The sequence below is a fragment of the Squalius cephalus genome (genome assembly GCF_949319135.1).
Source record: "Squalius cephalus genome assembly, chromosome: 2".
Classification (NCBI taxonomy): Eukaryota; Metazoa; Chordata; class Actinopteri; order Cypriniformes; family Leuciscidae; genus Squalius; species Squalius cephalus.
In genome coordinates this window covers 37,146,863-37,166,636 of record NC_137123.1, presented here as the reverse complement: position 1 = coordinate 37,166,636, position 19,774 = coordinate 37,146,863, and the positions used below count along the sequence as shown (strand labels likewise).

General features: G+C 40.3%; 2 protein-coding genes across 4 annotated transcripts in view; both read right to left on the bottom strand.

The window, feature by feature from the left end:
• Positions 1-11,447, bottom strand: part of gpm6ba (glycoprotein M6Ba) — a 297,792-nt gene extending 286,345 nt beyond the window's left edge. The window contains exon 1 of the mRNA XM_079852202.1: positions 11,385-11,447. Coding sequence (XP_079708328.1) covers positions 11,385-11,415 — 31 coding nt within the window. The 5' untranslated portion in view covers positions 11,416-11,447. The remainder of the gene's footprint in view (positions 1-11,384) is intronic.
• A 1,804-nt stretch (positions 11,448-13,251) lies between these two features.
• gemin8 (gem (nuclear organelle) associated protein 8) lies at positions 13,252-18,441 on the bottom strand. Of its 3 annotated transcripts, none has more exons than XM_079849955.1 (4): positions 17,947-18,441; positions 17,666-17,707; positions 16,831-17,221; positions 13,252-13,665 (listed from the first exon to the last, which is right to left on the bottom strand). In XM_079849955.1, the coding sequence occupies exons 2-4, from the start codon at positions 17,666-17,668 to the stop codon at positions 13,409-13,411; spliced, it is 651 nt and encodes a 216-aa protein (XP_079706081.1). In that variant the 5' UTR covers positions 17,669-17,707; positions 17,947-18,441; the 3' UTR covers positions 13,252-13,408. The 3 variants fall into 3 exon arrangements, with proteins under 3 accessions (XP_079706081.1, XP_079706082.1, XP_079706083.1); XM_079849956.1 differs by having other exon boundaries at positions 17,956-18,285; XM_079849957.1 differs by having other exon boundaries at positions 17,834-18,018.
• Positions 18,442-19,774: the final 1,333 nt, after the last annotated feature.

Genomic DNA, 19,774 nt, shown 5'->3' with positions numbered 1-19,774 from the left:
CTAAATTGCGGACGGATTTTTGATATCTCGAACGGTTTGGCCGTGGCGAGGAAACGAATTTATGGCGAATAAGGGACACAGGAAGTGTGTTATAACTGTATTAGTTATAAGTGTATTAGTTGTAAGAGGCCGAACACAAGGATGTGACTATTGTGAGTCAAAGTTATAGCGCCACCAACTGGCAGCAGGAAGTGTGTCACTTTCAAAATGCTTTGAAATCACTCTCTTATTTTTACCCGATTTGCTTCAAACTTTATGTGTATAATGTAGACACACGGCAGATGTAGACCTGTGAAAGGTTTAATGATATCTTAGATACTGTTGCCGTGGCAATGCATCAAACTTTAATACTCTTTTCAGATGCTTTTGAGACTCTTAACATACTTGAAATTGGATGAAACTCGACAGACACATCACATTTATTAGCCAGTAGACATGTGCAAAGTTTCAGAAACGGGTGTGGTGAGGGGCTCAGTAGCGCCACCTTTAGTCAAAAATGGGGGCTTAGTTTTAAGTAGAGTCACAAAAATCGTTATGTATATTGTTCTCATCAAGCCGGACAACTTTATAATTTATAGTCATAAGGTCTGACCAACAGGAAGTGAGATATTTTGGTTTCAATGTGATTTTTTGGAGAAGTCTCTCTCTCTCTCTGTATCTGTATCTCAGTATGTGTGTGTGGGGTGTGGGGGATTTGTCTGTTAGGAGAGATTTGATTTTCTAATTGTTTTTCAAGGTTTCAGGGGCTTTTGGGGCCCTTAACGTGCTCGAAAACTCTTGAAACTTTGCACACAGGTCAGAACCTGCGGCCTTCAGGGTCGGGCTGAAGCTGGTACCTGGGCGTGGCAACAGCGCCCCCTTGAATGGGGTCTGAAAACTTGGTCCATAGATCAAACTAGCTTGCATGAATTAATATGAAACTCGGTACACATATAGATCTCATCGGGCCGAACAACTTTCGCACTCTTAAAGTGTAAGTTGCAGGTTAAATTTTTCACGAAGATAATGCATTGTGTTTATTAAACATAAAGATAAGAACCGCCCACCATTGTTTTTTATAGCAAAATGCTGATATAATATGAAAAGTTGGCACTTTTAACAGTGGTTTTAACCGCTCCCGCTCCCTTCCACTAGATGGGGCGTGACGTCATAAGAGGAACTCACTAGTAGAGTCACCGTACGCTAGCAGCTATAGATGCCTTACATAACTTCAGAAAAGTTGGTTGTATGTTTTATTTGATAAAAAAAATATGGATAAAATAACTCCATTGTAAACATACTCGTGTGTGCTGACTTCAAGGGGACCGTGATCCTGCCTGAAATGAGAATAAGCTATTCGCAAAACAAACGGGTTCAGGCACGTCAGATCAGCCGGTCGCAGGTCGAGCTGTTCCACTAAACTCCAAAACGCGTTCACCTCACGGCAGCACATACTCTCCACTGCTGATTCAACTGGGTGGCATAGCCCACACAAACACAGTGATGGGGATCTCTCTTTTTCTTTTCTGACAATAAACATCGCTAATTAAATCGTGAGAAATTGATAACGCGTGGATTGAGGAAGGGTATTACATGACGTTTGAGGCGTCGATGAGACTATTGATGCCTGTGCAGTGTGTGCATCTCTAACGTTACAGCTCTGATTTGGACAGACTTACTGTAAGTAAATAATGTCTTCAGTCGTTGTCCCTCCTTGCTATTCTACATGACGGCAATATTTTGAAAAGACTTGAAAAGGCTTGTTCCGTTATATTATCCGGGTTAAGTTTGCACCAGGCTAGACTAGCTCTAACGTAGCTAACGTTACTCACCAGGACACCTGGCCAACCCTCCACTAATTCTCCTCACACCAAGCATTAATAACTCTTTGAGTGCCATGGCTCCCCTCTCTCACGCCTGACCGGTTAAAAATTGTAGGGCTGTGGTCCATAAAGAATTTGATGGTTTCCCACATCCTCAGTCGTTCTCCAAATAGCCATAATACAGTAGGAATCTAGCAGAGTATGGGTTGCGAGTTCCTCTTGTGACGTCATCACCCAGTAACTGAAAAAAACACGCTACCTTTGAAGAAACCCCAATAAATGTTATTTTAACGCATTTTAAGACAGAAATAATTAATTATCTACATATAGAGCACTTTAATTTACACATTAATTGGCTGTGGTGGTTAACCTGCAACTTACACTTTAAGTTATATGCCAGCCCAACAGGAAGTCAGCTATTATGGGTTGTTTGGAGAACGCTTGCTGTGGAATTTGAAACACTCCTCCTAGAGAATTAATTAAATCGCAACCAAACTCGGTGTGCATGAAGTCGAGACATTGAGGATGCTAAATTGCAGACGGATTTTTGATATCTCGAACGGTTTGGTCGTGGCGAGGAAACGAATTTATGGCGAGAAATGAACTGATCTTGATAGAACTTCAGCAGTGTGTTGGTGGTAAGAGGCCGATCAGATGGATGTAACTATTGTGAGTCAAAGTTATAGCGCCACCAACTGGTAGCAGGAAGTGTGTCACTTTCAAAATGTTTTTGACAAAAGTGGGGGGTTAGGTTTACCCACAATTACAAAAATCAGTAAGTATATTGGTCTCATCGAGCCGGACAACTTTCTAATTTACAGTCATTAGCTCTGACCAACAGGAAGTAAGATATTTTTGTTTTGAATGTGGATTTATTTGCAAATTCAGCCTCTGCATTTTTACCCACTCCTGCTAAGTGGTTTATTTTATTCACACCAAACTTTTTCAACATGATGAAAATACATTAAAGATGCTAAATTGTGAACGGATATTGAATATCTCAAACGGTTTTGCTATGGCGAGGGATTAAAGTAATGTACAAAAAGGAAACACTAAAAGCCTCATATCTTCAAAAATGTAATTATACACCATTTATTTCTATATAAATGTATACAAATATCACAACTAAACCAATTTTATTCTTTTTTTTTTAAATTTAAGAATTATTATATAAGTTTAAAAATAGTAATTGTACTATTTAGTCCCATAAATGTCAAGTCATACATAGGGCTATACTGCCCTCTTGTGTTCAAAATCAGGTAGGCCTATTGTATCTATATAAAAATATACTAGGTATGTGACGGTGAGAATATTTTACCACCAGTTAATCAACGTGTGACACCGCGGGGGGCTTTTGAATCGCCAACTTAAAAACGAAAGTAAAATATGTTCGTCCGCACTGACATTGAAATTGGTTGCGTGAGCATTTCAAATGAATTCCTATGGAAGTAGGAATTAACTGAAAAACGTTCACTCTGTTCTGGGTGGCGGTGCCACCAGCTTGGGCCCGCAATCGCTGCTCGCAGCTATATTTTATTCTGACACTGTTATTTTATTAAAATCATAAAACACACAACAGTTCTGACTATTTCTACCTAGAACTACCATAACGGTCATTTTGACCGCACGCGTTATAGATATCATAAGTCTGCTACATTGCAAGTTTCGCAGAGGGACTTCATCATACGACTGGCGAGCGAACTTCACTCCGACCACATGGAATCAAAAGCCATACAACTGGAGGAACTGCAAACAAAATAAAACCAAGGAGATGTATCAAATGTCACAACGTGTGTGGGAGCTGCACGCGAAAGGCGGTGTTTACCTGTGTGGAATGTGCGTAAGCGTCAATGATGCGGTATGTTTGCGCCGTTCAAATGGGCAGTTAACCTGATTTTGTTCGTTAATATTTTTTGTTCACTGAAACTAATCGTTCTGAAGCAGTTCGTTTTCTTGTTTAGCTAATGTTCATGTTTTTTTTCTTAGCCTGTTTGTGTGTACATTTTCACATTCATTTGAATTAAAATTGTGTGTCCTGTTTATCATTACCTATCATTGTAGATCCATTTATTTTTAGATTTTGTATTGATTATTGAACTTATTTACAAACAGGGCTGTACTAACTGTATGAAGCTTTGACGTTTCCTAACTTTTGTGCGTGTCTATTCACGTGGTGAGTGCGGTGAAAAAAAATAGTATTTTGATGCAAAATGTTCCTCAAATAGAGGCAGCACCTGTCGGGGCAATCTTTCTTTTGTGCTTGTTTTAAGGGCTATGACGACAGGAATTAAAAGCTTCATTGGAAAAGAGAAGGTTAACATGTACAATAGATATTACATGACGAAAATGACGTTCAGTACGGCCATATGAACGTCAAAGTATGAACGGTCAGAATGACCGCTATGGCCGTTCTAGTAGTTATGGAATTCCGGTAGTTCTAGTGTTAAATAAATAATGCCTCCTCAATAATCATTTCCCTTTTAATGCATCAGATGGGGTTGCGAAGCGCCAATTTTTTTCAAACCAGCTGTTCCAACCTTCCGATACTGCATGACGTTCGAAGCTTCAAACGTCAATCAATCATGTGGTACTGTCATTTCGATTCAAGCATCAGTACAGTGTTTGATACAATAGTGCTTTGAAAAAATCATCGGAGCCCCGGTATCAACAGTCCCACCACTAATTTCTGATACCACTGCCAGATCCCTAACTCCACTCACCAGGTTTACTATCTCTCCCTCCCCTGTCATCGTGAAATTACATCACCAGATGTTCATCTGTGAATTTGCATATCTCATTGTCCTTGGACTGTACTCATTTCTACCTCCACTCACCATTGTCGCTGTTTGGATCTGCTCTGCTGTTTGCTCTGGATATCCTTTACGCCCCCTGTTGGGCTGACGTAGCACTCCCTCGTACCTGGCCGGAATCATCCCTGTCCCCCCTTCTGACTGTGGATTCACTATTCCTCCCTGTGTTTTTGTGTGCTCTTGTCATTCAATAATATACTGTTATTCCTGCAACTGATTCCTGCTCTTTTACCACCCTGACAGGGGAAGCACAATAATGCAACCCTTGAACTTTCATGTAGGGGGCGTCGGCTAGAGACTCCCCTTCTCCTCATAAGGAAAGTGCAGTATAAATACGGTATTGTTCCCCTGGATTCAGATAAATGTGATTCTAGTTCAAGGGCAAATATCCTATCCAAAATACTAAAGAGGCAATTGATGAAGAAGTGGGACGTGAGAAGCAATATTGCCCATCTTCATCTACACTGACCTATTAGCAATATGCAAATTCGGCAACAAGCCTACAACAATAGAACGGCAACCGATGAAGGAGTGAGATGTGAGAAGCGGTATTGCCCATCATCCTCCTTTGAGTCTACCTATCGATTGTATGCGAGTCTCGCCGAGCATACCATCTTAAACACGGTATTGCCCATTGATGCGAGGGGGGCGTGGTTGAGAAGAGTGCAAAGATGAGCGGTGAGAAGTGGGTCAAGTGCAATTGATTAACAGCTGTTTCTAATTCCAGTAAATGGCGGAGAGAAGGGATAAATAGAGCCTGCAGTCCTCAGAATGGAGGAAACCCTAAGGACATATTTTATGTTGCTTAAAAGGACTGTGTTGTGTTGAACGCGTAGGAGTACTATTTTGGTTTGCTTTTGTTTTGTTTTGAGAGAGAAACAAATAAAGACACTCAGAACTCTCTGACCTTCATCCTTTTTATTTGTGAACATTGTAACACCCATTGTCCTTAACTGCACTTGTATCTCCTCCATATATGAATACAGAAAGAGCATATTACTACTTCGTATTCTCGATATTAGGGAGACAACACCTGATGAAGTGGGACGAAAACACGCAGCATTGCCCATCTTCTTCAACTACACTATATTGCCAACATTATTGGGACACCCCTCCAAATCATTGAATTCAGGTGTTCCAATCACTTCCATGGCCACAGTTGTTTAAAATCAAGCACCTAGGCAAACTGCTTCTACAAACATTTGTGAAAGAATGGGTCGCTCTCAGGAGCTCAGTGAATTCAAGCGTGGTACCGTGATAAGTTGCCACCTTTGCAATAAGTCCATTTGTGAAATGTCCTCACTACTAAATATTCCACGTTCAACTGTTAGTGGTATTATAACAAAGTGGAAGCAATTGGGAACAACAGCAACTCAGCCACGAAGTGGTAGGCCATGTAAAATCCCAGAGCGGGGTCAGCACATGCTGAAGCGCACAGTGCCCAGAAGTCGCCAACTTTCTTCAGAGTCAATAGCTACAGACCTCCAAACTTCATGTGGCCTTCAGATTAGCTCAAGAACAATGCGTAGACAGCTTCATGGAATGGGTTTCCATGGCCGAACAGCTGCATCCAAGCCTTACATCACCAAGTGCAATGCAAAGTGTCGGATGCAGTGGTGTAAAGCACGCCACCACTGGACTCTAGGGCAGTGGAGATGTATTCTCTGGAGTGACGAATCACACTTTTCTGTCTGGCAATCCGATGGATGAGTCTGGGTTTGGCGGTTGCCAGGAGAACGGTACTTGCCTGACTGCATTGTGCCAAGTTTAAAGTTTAGTGGAGGGGGGGTTATGGTGTGGGGTTGTTTTTCAGGGGTTGGGTTTGGCCCCCTTAGTTCCAGTGAAAGGAACTCTTAATGCTTCAGCATACCAAGACATTTTGGACAATTTCATGCTCCCAACCTTCTGGGAACAGTATGGGGATGGCCCCTTCCTGTTCCAACATGACTGCGCACCAGTGCACAAAGCAAGGTCCATAAAGACATGGATGAGCGATTTTGGTTTGGAGAAACTCGACTGGCCTGCACAGAGTCCTGACCTCAACCCGATAGAACCCCTTTGGGATGAATTAGAGCGGAGGCTTCTCGTCCAACATCAGTGCCTGACCTCACAAATGCGCTTCTAGAAGAATGGTCAAACATTCCCATAAACACACTCCTAAACCTTGTGGAAAGCCTTCCCAGAAGAGTTGAAGCTGTTATAGCTGCAAAGGGTGGGCCAACTCCATATTAAACCCTACGGATCAGGAATGGGATGTCATTAAAGTTCATGTACATGTTAAAGCAGACGTCCCAAAACTTTTGGCAATATAGTATATATAGTATACATAGTATATTGCAATATAGTCTGACTACCATAGCAAACATACAGTATTAGAATGGCGACCGATGAGGAAGTGCGACACGAGAGACGGAATTGCCCATCTTCCTCATGTTCGCACTTAAAGTCCCTGTAAAGGCAATTCTAAAAAAAAATTCTAAACACATTATAAATGTTAGAAATGTATTGCTAAATCATATTACAAAGACTGTGAACTGTGAAGTACTGATTTGTGGAGTTAGACCGTTAAACAGTTTTTCACCGTTGCTGTGTTTCGGATTTTTTGGGCGGGGCTAAAACGGGGGCTCGATGACGCACTGGAGCCCCTGAGCTCCTGGACACGCCCCTACTTGATGACGCACTGGAGCCCCTGAGCTCCTGGACACGCCCCTACTTGATGACGCACTGGAGCCCATTCACATCAGTTTGCCGATCGCGAGTTACTGTCAGTACTATTAGTTACTACTACATCCTACAGTTTGCTAGCTAGCTATGCCTTCGTCACGGAAATGCGTATTACCTGGATGCGATCACGTACAAAACAGATCGGTGTCCTTAATTAAATTTCCGAAAAACTATCATATCAACAAGACGTGGATTAATTTTGTGAAGAGCCACCTTGATGGAGAGCTGAGGATCACCGCCAAAACCCGCCTCTGTAGTGATCATTTTACACGGGATAGTTTTATAAACTTTCGTCGGAGACAACTGGGATTCATTCACTGATAATCCGCTGTTACTGGTGAATGTGGCCGAACCGACTATCTCCCGCCTCGGCGTTCATCCTCCCGTCGCGCCGACAACTGGTGCCATCGTCGGCAGTGCGTGCCCACCAATGAGTGTAAGTTGCCTTGTGTGCTTATGTTATAATTATAGTAGGTAGTCCAGGCTCGAACATGTATGGCTTTGTAAAACAAATTAAGCTGCTAGGAGCATCCATTCCGGCTGTAGCTGTGACAGTTGAGTGTGGTGACGGCAGCTTTCCCGCTAGTGGGCGTTGTTTCAGCGCAGCCAGCGGACACGCCCCCAGCGTTTGAGAGCAGAGACTACTGCTCATTTTTTCAAGATTTTGATCGCTTATTTTATGTACTTGCCGGCTTTTTTTATCATTCAAATTTGGCTGGGTGGCTAATAACACATTTTTCTGTGGTGTGACAAACTCAGAACACATACTTAATTTTGACTTTACAGGGACTTTAAATCATAAATGTGTTAATACAAGAAAGAGTATTTTGCTTCTACCTTCGTATTTACGATATTGGAGAGACAACAGATGATGAAGTGGGACGCAAACAGCAGTATTGCCCATAAACCACCATCTCGACGGAAGGTGAATTCGGGGCATCTAAGCGAAACGATCTTTCCTTCTCCTTTACCTCCGACAGCCGATGACGCTGGCCTGGTGGCAAGGTCGGTGGTATGGCAGAGCCCCAGGACTACATCTGGAACTATACCCCCCCTCATGGTCAGCATCCTTCAAAAGATCGGCTTGGTCTGCAGAGCCCGCCACCGCGTATGCTTTGCCCTCAAGCTTAGATGTAAATTGGAAGGGTTTTGAGGGCAAAGCGGGAGATGAGAGGTAAAAAAGCACAGGCAGAAAACGGTTTCCCCCAAGACCTCAACACCTCATCGTGGAGTTCTGGGAAAAATGAAAAGCTTGCAGGAGGTGAATATTTATCACCCCTATGGAACCGCTCATCTAGCCTGCCCGGAGTGTGTTCCTGTTTTACCACTGACCAGTTTAGATTTAGTCTGGTGGAGCCGCAAATCATAACATTCAGTAACTCCTAATACGCGGGTGTTGGGGAAGAGGCGGCCGAACTCAAAACACCCTAAAGAGAGCCAGGTGGGAACCGAGCTTCTTCACTGTGAAATTATCACAGTGAGTACAGCCAGCCCCCTTGAGGGCTGACCGTGTGTGCTCCCATCCCAAACAAATGACACACAGATCTCCAGATAGCCCTTCAAACGAAGATTTTTCTGGACCCCACTTCAAACGAAGGGTTATGAGAAACACCAGCTACAGCAGCAACAACTAGGGCCCTATGATTTCTGCGATGCAGAAAACACTGACGGAATCACAGAATCCAGTCATTAAAACCGAATTTACTGTATAACGCGGAATTTAACGGAATTTCTCAATGTTTGATGAATTAATAAAAATCAGGTCAGTACACTTAAATCAAATCACGATATAGACTAGTATGTGTGAAAATTAATCCGCAAAAAGACTATTTAAATATGAATCCTGCATGTTCTGCACGTCTCTGTGTGAATGAACGGTTTCATTTACCACACACACAATGAAGCACGCTCGCTGTGTTTTCGGTCTCTGCCGCCTCACTATATGAGAACATGAATGCATGAACTTCATCTCCAGAGCCGCGCTGAGTCACTGAAGTTCATCAGCATTTTACACTTTCATTTAAGAAAAACCATCATCATATCATAAGGGACTTTCGCACAGGAGGAACCTATTCATAGTTCTTAGAACTATTGGCAGAAGTACCCGGATTTTGGCATGTTCGCACCGCAGGAACTAGGAACGATTTTAGTTCTAGTAACTCCATTTGGAGGAACTAATTTAGCTCTTACTTCAGAGTAGGGTCTAAACAAGCACTATAGGAACTACCAGTGACATTAGTATGCTGATTGGCCGAACACACGAGAAACACCAGCACCCGCCATTTAAAAAAAAAAGCTGTGTAAACACACAGATTATAGCCTATATATTTCCTCCAGAAACGAACTCTACGAACATGGAAAACAGTGATAGATGGGCCTCTTAACCTTTACACCAAGCAGAAAATCCAACGTGACTTTGAGGGGACCAAGCCAAACATGATTATGTATTTCTGCTCAGCTAGCAACACTGGACATCAACCACATGGTATACGCTAATACCTTTTCATATACTGTCTTTCTAACAGTTCTATCTAATAACGTAAACTAACACAGAGAATGCGAGAACTGTGTGCTCAGACTTTGGTGTTCTCAGTGCCGTCAAAATAAAAGTCACAACAACAAGCGCGGCTTACGTCACTTCAGAGTTCCTACTGGTGGTGCGAATGCAACCAGGAAAATGTTTCTAAGGGAAACATTAGTTCTCGGGAAACCACCCTGGTGGCTAGTTCCTAGAACTAAGTTCCTAGAACTACGCGGCGCGAAAGCCCCTATAAACATACGGAAACAAAGGTCTTCACGGCAACCTGTCAAATTAAAAGTTCGGAAATTGTGACAGAAATATATTACAGTTGTAGTAGAATTTAGCAACGTCTCAATGTAATAATAATACTAAAACTAATAATAATAATAATAATAATAAGTTATTATTAAAACTTCATTTTTTAAGGAATAATCACAATTTTTCTTACACGCTTTAATTTTTTTCAGAGTAAAGCTCTGTTGTGCAGCACTTTGTTTGAGAAAAAAATGTGTTTCATTTCATATGATTAAAAGATAAATTCAATTAATGTTGTATGCCTACATTTGGCCAAAGGGGAATGAAATAGAATTGGGATTGGGTCAGAGAGAGAGAGAGAGAGAGAGAGAGAGAGAGAGAGAGAGAGAGAGAGAGAGAGACTTTGGGCTCTGACTCAAACAATTCGCACTTTCTCCTAACCTGTTCCTTTGAATGACATTCTTCTATCAAAGAATGCAAAACATTACTAAATATTACTCTCTTGAGGCCAATTTATACAGCAGAGATGTACCAGTTAAGCACAGCTATTAAGAAGCAGTCTCCGTAGATGCAGACAGCTGGCAGAGAATGTGCTTTATAACCAACCATTCCAAGGACACAGCTGGGACAAATGAAAGAATGAATTCTTTCCCATGAATTAGCTCTATTTTGCATGCTGGATAAGAGCAGGATAAACAAGCACACACATTAATGGCAGAGTTCATTAGCACCCCAACTGATTTGATGCATGCAGAAATTCACAAAACAGAATTTGAAAAGACAAGATAAATATTGTTTTTCTATTGATCCTCTTTGTTAAATTATTACTATAAATATGTCTACTTCAACTAAAACAAAACTCAGCAAAAACCACCAAGGCCTAAATAATTATTAAAATATGAACAAATACGAAATACTAGATATTAAACAAAACTATAATTGTATACCTGTAAAGCAAACACAATGGGCAAACAAATATCTGTTGTCATTTAATGTAAGACAATCTGTAAGAAGACCCCCAAAATGGCTTTTAAACGCATAAAACAAATAAGAAAAATGTAACATTAGACATTTAATTTAAACGCAACAACAGGGTAGAAAACTAACTGCATTGACTCATTAAACATAACATGTTACAACTTACACCACGCAGTAGTGTGAGGAGAAAAAACAAAACGCGTCTCAAAACGAGCAGAATAGAAAGAAACGTTATAGTGGAGTAAACGCTTATGTAAGAAAGTATGGAGAATGCACTGACCATCATTCACTCACCCATGTTGTTTTCTCTGCGTTTGGGGTGCATTAGTAAAAGTTCAGCGGGTGTTTGGGGTGAACAACTGAACAAATGTGTTGTTCCAGTTTGGGACCATTGCTGCAGTGACGTCACTATTTGGGGTACTAGCAGGGGGCCACTTTTTTTCCATCAGCACAAATTAACTTTGTATTGCTAGTAGTCTACCATACATCAGTCATAGAAACATGATTTGAGTGATAAACCCAGGATGATACTACTGCAGTGCTTACACACTGCATAAACTGAAATTACTTTACTACAGTTGCACATTGAAAGGACAATGAAGAGAAAACGATGTATTGTTTTTGTTTGCTTTTTATTAAAAAAGAAAATGTATATTATATAGCCTACACAATAAACAAGCGCAATTTTTAGCATTTCATGTTGTCGTAAACTTTGATTCTGAACTTGGGTGGAGAGTTCAAGGAGTACAACAGAATATTTAATTGCCGGATGCTCAGAAAAAAACACCATGGCAACCAGAAGGCAGGCTGGGGAACTCTATTCAGTTTTTGCCATTTGGCATTATGCCAGCACGGCAAACAGAGAAGCTCCAAATTTCTCAGATCCTGATGCCTGTGGAGAAAATGTCTACACTTTTGCAAACTACATATGGGAGTTCTTTTTTAAAAGCACTTTTCATTTTTAATAGCAAATTTGGAGTGTCACGTTTGTCATTAGCTTTTCTTTCTTTTCTTTTCTTTTTTGACAATAAGAAACCAATTAGTTAGTTCTTGACCAGTGTTGGGTAAGTTACTCAAAAAAAAAAGTAATTAATTAGCTACTAGCTAGTAATTACATCTTCAACTGAGTATTTAGATTACTGTACTAATTACTCTCTTTAAAAAGTATTGCATTACTTTACTCACTTACTTTACTTTTTCAAGGGAAAAGTAATTCAATTACATTAAATTATTACTTGGTAATGAATTACACCCAACACTGTTTTTGGATAAATTATAAGTTACTTCTTTAGGTTAAGTTCTTTACTAATGATTAGCATTAAGTGAAGTACAGTTAATGTAAGTTCTTGATCAAAATAATGAGCAAAACCTCAACCTCACTGAAAAAAGTAACATTTTAATTTATTGTTTTAATCAAATTTGGAAGGAACTTTTTTTTTTTTACTTGCACGTGATGTTTGTAGCCACAAAATCAGAGAGGATCCTTCCCTAAAATCTATTCAAAGGCAGTGACAGGAGACAGCTAAAACAGCTTTCCGTTTTTATTTAATCTCCTGAGGTGGATCTTAAAAACAAGTGTAAATGGACAAAAGAGCTGTTGTTTTCTTTCCATTTGAAGAACTCCAATCCAAGAGTATCATCATTAAATACACCATACACACTGCCACACCCACACAAGTAAATCTGCAATACATTTATTAAGCAATCAAATCTCATTAAACAATGATATCTTTGCATTAAAAAAGAGAAATCTGCATGTAAAAACTGCACCAGAGAACTAGCCAGCAAGCACTCTCTCAAGTGCTCATGTGAGATGCAAAAAGAAGAGACAGACAAAACACATTAACCAAAGACTGTGGGGGAGGCAATGACCTAGTTAGGGAGAAATGACTACATGAGAAGAACAACACTGAAACCTAAGCAGTGTCTCCGTCGTTTAGGTATATAAGAAACTTAAAAAAAATAAAAAATAATAATAGAACCGTGTTGTCTGTGGATACCACTATAGACAAATGTACAGATACCTCAAAAGAAAGTGAGTGTAACTGGGGAGGATAATGCTTTATTAAAGTCAGAGGCTTTTACTGTTCAAGTCTTCAATTGCATATTTATTAAATGTACTCTCGAAGTGCTATATCTGTCTGTAAGGACCTAGCAAGTGTTTGTGTTATAAATGAGAAAGGTCCTCAAAGATGCTGATTCGTTACAACACTTCAGTTCTGTCAGTACAACAGAATCCAAACAATCTCTGATCAGTTCAGAAAACAGGTTCATCATCCTGTAAAGTTGTGTCAGGCTATGATGGAGGTCTGATCACCTTACAGGTTTAGTGGTATAACAGGCCAGTACTTGGGCTGTTTTTTGTCACAGTTGCGATCAAAGGTGAGCTGCATGGCTGTTTCCATCCCCTGAATTTTTGCTGCATCTTTACCATACAGCTTCTTCATTTCTGCAGTCCTCCTCTCTCCCGGACGCTCTGAAGGAGGCAGGCTGCTGCGCCAGGAAACTCTGTGTAAGTCTTGGTCTGCCAGTGCATAAGAGTCCTGCTGCTCTGCCTCCATCTGCTGTTGTTTCTCTACATAGCAGAGAAAGAAGAATTGTCATGACGACTGTAGGAACATCACTTAAGGCTTAACCCCTGACATTAGTGAATGTTCAAGTAAATAAAAACTCCCCAAAAATCAAACACTAAAACTTATGAAGAAGAACCTCTATGTACTAAATTATTTTAAAGTGCCCCATTATGGATTTTTGAAAATGACCTTTCATGTAGTGTGTAACATATCTCTAATAAGTGAATGAAAACATACTGCAAAGTTTTAAATCTGAAAGTGCACCGTATATAGTTATTGTCTTTCAAAAGTAAGAGTCGACTCTGAGTCAATTAAATGAATGGTTTTTCAAACGAGTCATAAGCCGTTTCGTTGAGACATCAAGATGAAACATTAGCATATTGTACGCCCACTTATTGCGCGTGCAGACACCAGGGAAAACTTGAACGCCCTCAAACCGTCAGCTGATTTCTGTGGATACTTGACAGTATCATGTTGAGGAGAAGCTGTGCTCTACAATGTGAAGGTAAAGCCAGTTTTTTATTCACTGCCCAAGGACGAGCATGTGAAGAATCAGTGGTTAAAATTCATCTTTACCACAATACCACAGCAGTATAATCCTACACTTTTGCTGTGTTCCCTTTATTTTACTGACGACGATTTCTCAAATCTCGATGTTCAATGCAGGATTTGCACACCGCTTGCTCTTGAAAGATGTTCAAAATACTTTGTTTTGAGTTTTATATTGTGTAGGTCTCCCTTGCTAACTGACATTATTACTGTCTTACTGAAATACTTCTGCTGATCAGTTGTGGACCACTATTACCTAAAACTGTGTATATTAATGCAGATCGTCTGTCGTTCTCACTACTTTGAGGAAAGATTAAGCATGGAGCAAGATTTGTTTTACCAACATTCCATGTACCAACATGTTACATCAGTCATTCACGCTAGAGCTCGGCTAATGCATGCACTGGTTTTAATACAGTTTCCGCATGTTCACTGCAATAAATTATAAAAATACTCTGTAAATAAATAAGTACAAGTAAAATAATTGGTTTGTTGATGGACATGCACTTCTGTTAATGCTTATGGTGAGGAATTACAGTTCCAACATCTCATAATGTACCTCAAACTGAGTAGCGCGTCACAGAGAAGCGTCCTGCTCGAGTTGTCCTTGCGATGGAGGTTCGGGCTGAATGAATAGTTCTTCCAATGTTTCATCATCGGACTCGCACTCAGATTGATATGGTAAAATCGACGTCATTGTTCGTTACAGTGTTAATTTTACAGTGTAGGAAGCCTCAGGATACACAGAGCTGACCTAAACTTTTATGGTAATGGCCATTTTTGTTTGACACACGCGCTGTACCCGGTAGAACAATCACAACAGACTGCGCTGTCTGGCCAATCAGAGCAGAGTAGCTCACGGAAAGGAGGGATTTAAAGAGATTGATTCATCTGACGAGTCGTTTGAGAATCACTGAAAATGTGGTGATGTGCAAATGTTTTTTATGAGAAAATGAGACCTTTGATGCATGTAAACCTGTTGTAGTAGACTCCAAAACAACATTAGGAAACTTTAAAATAGCATAAATAGGGGCACTTTAATTTATTTAATTCACTTATTAGGTCCCCCTTTGAAGTTTGCAGGCATGTGGTCCCCAGCCTCCTGCTTTAGAACAATTTCAGACCTCATTGATAAGCTATTATGCTCATTCCTCAAAACACATGAATAAAATATTATTATATCAATAAATAAGCACCAAAACTTCACCCACCAAAAATATATAGGTGAAAATGATTCTGATTGTATTACATTATGGTAAAAATGTCCTGGAAATCAATTTAAGGGAGCTGACAGAATGCTGATGAGAAAATTGCTTCAGGATACTTTTTTTTTTAATCTCTCTTTCTTTGCCATTCAAATACACTATACACAGTTGTTTTTTATTATTTGTATTTAGCATTTAGAATCACTGTCATATTCTGTTCAAACAAGCCAGTACTTTAAATATAAGATCACATACCATATCAGGTCAGTATTTAACAATGAATAATTCCAAATATTTTGCAATGAATCAGTAGGGTGCATCTCTCCTTTAAGCAGGCTTAATGTGTAAAACAGATGGCCAGTGTACAGAGACTGCATGGCAGTGGGAACATTCTGGGATAATGAGCCTGGCTCCTCTCAAGCTCTCATCCATCAGTTCCTCAGAATAATCTAAGCAAATGAAATTTGAGAAGAGAAGACTTTGGGTTGTCTGTATCTTCAGTCTGTTTTTCTAATATTGTTTGTACCTAACTCTGTCCTGATTCTCATTTCATATCGGTCTTGGTTTTTGTAATTATATTATTTCTCATTTTTGTTTGTTTGCTTGCTTGAATTATGAATTTCTCTGTCTTTCACAGTGCTTTATGTTTTATAACTGGTTGTAGTTATCAAACCACATCATTGTACGTTATATGACGAGGCTGAGTGACCACCTCTGGCTATGCGGAGAAGTTTCATGCGTCCATCTGTGGTATAACTCCTTATTTGTCACTCAGCTTATCCAATACAAATGTATACTATAACCTTCGCTCAAAATGTCCTGATATAGCTAATGTTCCTCAGGTCTGAACAGAGTGTGAGAAATAAAGATTTTAATCAACACTTCTGTTGCTTGGAATAATCTGCTAAATATTTTAAAGTTGTCCATGTTCCAGTCACTAAATGAATTTACTGTACTTTTAAAAATCTCTGTTTTAACCCCAGGTAAATTGTTGCTGCCTTCTTGACCAGAGCTGCATTTCCCAAAAGCATTATAAGCCTTAGTAGATCGTAGAATTATTGGCACCAATGGTCTCTACGATAAACTTAGCCCACAATGCTTTTGGTTGAGAAATGTAGCCCAGGTCACTCTTGTACGGGATTTTTTTTTTCTCAATGAGTTTTCAACCTTGGTAAATAAAGGAAAAATTATTTAAAATAACCTTGAGGTCCTGAAAGACACCATATAAACATAAATTATTATTATTATTATTCAATAAAGTAGCTCAAAAGAGAGAACTCATATGATCGCCATGTTCCAGAATGAAGCAAAATAAAAATAAAATAAAGCTGAATCAGCACAAAACAGAAAAACTAGGCTAAATGCATAGATCAGTTTTAATAAAAGTTTCCACATATGCTGTTAAACACTTACTGAGTTCCTGCTTGTGTCGCTCTGTCTGGGCAAAGTATTGTCGCAGCTCTTCTGAGATGTCCATGTTGCTGACGTCACACTCAATCTGGCTCTCATCTGAACTCTCCTCCATCTCACTGTCTGAAACGGTGGCCTCATTCTCCCTTTTTTCTTCTCTACCTGTCGTTCTGTCTCTGTGATTGTTCTTCCAGCTCTTATCTGCATGCCAATCTGAGTAACGCTGCATGGTAGAGGGGCACATGGAATACAGTGCCTGTAAGTGGCCAACCTCCAAAGCTTTCCTGTATGCCTGCTTGTGCCTCTGCCGCCAGTTCATGGCCTGCTGGTAGTGCTGCCAATAACGGGCATAAACTGGATGGGCAAACCACACCTCTACATCACCCTGACTGGCCTGTAACATAACAAATGCTGTTAATGTCTTATGAGTAGTATAGAGTGCTTAGAATTATCACTCTGTGTTAAATTTAGAATATCATATTTATCAAATAATTATTGATGACATTTGGAAACATTTTACAATAAGTTCTTATTTGGTAAAATTAGTTAATGCATTAACTAACCTGAACTAACAATAAACAATATATTTGTGCAGCATTTACCTTCGTGAATGTTAATTAAACATTCATGTTAATTCACGGTGCATTATCTAATATTAACAGATCCAACTTTTCATAATGAGTTAGTAAATGCTGAGATTAACATTAACTAAGATTAATAAATGCTGTACTATAAATATTGTTCATTGTTAGTTCATGTTAACTAATAAAGTTAATTAATAACAAATGAAACCTTATAAAGTGCAAGATACTAAATTACAGAGAAGTGTAAGACCTACCATTATGAAGAGGCGACTAGTAAATGGAATCTATTTATGTACCTGTAGGAGAGAAAGGTTTATTTAAATTACGAGTAAACATACATGTATACATGCATGTACTCATATGCAGCAGTGGACAGGAAGAGAATAATTTAGCGATAACACATGTAAAATTAAGTGAGTTACTTAGTAATTTTGAAGAAAGGAGCAGGAGTACTCTTTAAACAACAACATGCATAATATAATTAATTAACGTATTATGTATTAAAATGGCAGCATAGTTTAGCTGTACTTCTCACCACTCATACCGTCCCAACATGAGCAGTAAAGGAGATGGCACACGGCAGGCTATCGCATAACAACTCGATTACGTCGACCACGTGCATGGGGCATGGTAAGCCAATTCTTCTTTTAGCGGTTGGCAGACCAACTTAAATTGTGCATTCCCGCCACCTACTGGAGAGGAGTGTGGAGTGCATTATTGTTGGGAGCCTAACCCCGGATTTCCACCAACTGCGGAACGGCTGCGGATCGGCTCCGCTGCGTGTCGGCTCCGTGCTCCGCTGTCTTTCAATACCCACCAGGTCCGGAGTTGTTGCGGAATGGCTGCGGCCATGACTGACAGCTGAAGTCACGAGGACCCACGAGATCTCGCTAATTCACGTATGATCGCGCGATATGTAGTTTCTATAAACAGAACGTTATGACGAATGGTATATTATGACGTTTTCAAGGTGTAGTGTAGGGAATATGATCCGCCATGATCACGGTGTATTTTATTTTGAAAATTAACTGGATCTTTTATTTTGTTTTGTTTTGTTCTATTTTTTGCTCGACTTCCTGTCCTGCGCACTCTGCCCTGTAGTGCTGCGGAGCTCTCCGGCATCCGGCAAAAATAGAAGCTCTGCGTATCTGCTCCGGATCGCCGGAGTCGGAACGCAGCCGTTCCGCAGTCAGTGAAAATACACACATTGACTTTAATGGAAACTATTGACTCCGCCGCCGTTCCGGAGCGGTTCCGCAGCCGTTCCGCAGTTGGTGGAAATTGGGGGTAAGTCCCTCACCTCCGCTTCCGGCTCATGGGACCTTATTTCGGAAAAAATATGTATGGTAGCAGAGTATGGGTGCTTCTCATTTCTTATTTGTGCATCCTCGTTTCCTTTCCTCGCGTCTCAGCTCCGCCCCCTGTAGGATGCGAGGGAAGGCTGCAAGGAAAAGATGCGAGGACGGAGGAATCATTAGGCTTGTTTGAGATGCGCCTTGCCTCGCCTGAAATGTATGCGAGAGTAGGCGGCTGCAGTGAGAGGAGGAGTGAAAAAAGCACAGGCAAGCCGGACAGTTCTCTCTTCTCGCAGTGGATCTGACACCTGTGAGATCAAAGATGGATATCGCGGGATTCACGGGATTCACGCTCGTGCACAGTGTTGCTAATAAACTGGATGGAATTTAAATTCTTGCTTTTATATGAAAATAAATATAATGAACAAGACACCCAAAGTAGCCTACTTATTTAATTCCATTCCAAATACATGTTTATCAATCTTTTTTTCCTTAATACAGACATAGCCTATGTGTTTTTTGTTTTGTTGTTGTTGTTGTTGTTTTTTTTTAAATAAAAATTACATTGCATAACCCATAGAGATCGCACTGTTAGATAGTTTGGGAATATTCACACATAACGTACACATAAAACATGATATCAGAGTTTTAAAATCAAACATTTTAAAAGAGAACAATACATCACGGTTGTTTAAACCAATGAACATTAAGCTGTGTCGTCAGTAAGTCGTTTCCCATCATGCTTTTGATCAGCGCAGTCGGTGGAGAGCAACTGCGCGCGACTGCAGAATCCGACACGTCTGCCTTGCGGTCGCGAGAGCTTTTTGACATACGTCAGCATGACATCAGAGCAAGGCGGACTGCACTCGGACACATTTCTAACCGGCATGCATCTCGCGCTGATCACCGGTGATTGATTCTGCGCAGATTTTGCTTATCTCAAACAAGCCTATTGGAACACTTGATCGCTCAAGCGTCACTTCATCGCGTCATCAGCAGCGCTCAAACCCAGCAAACATTTGGACGTTAATGACCGTTGAAAAGACGTCCGTCCGAGACGTCCCGTCA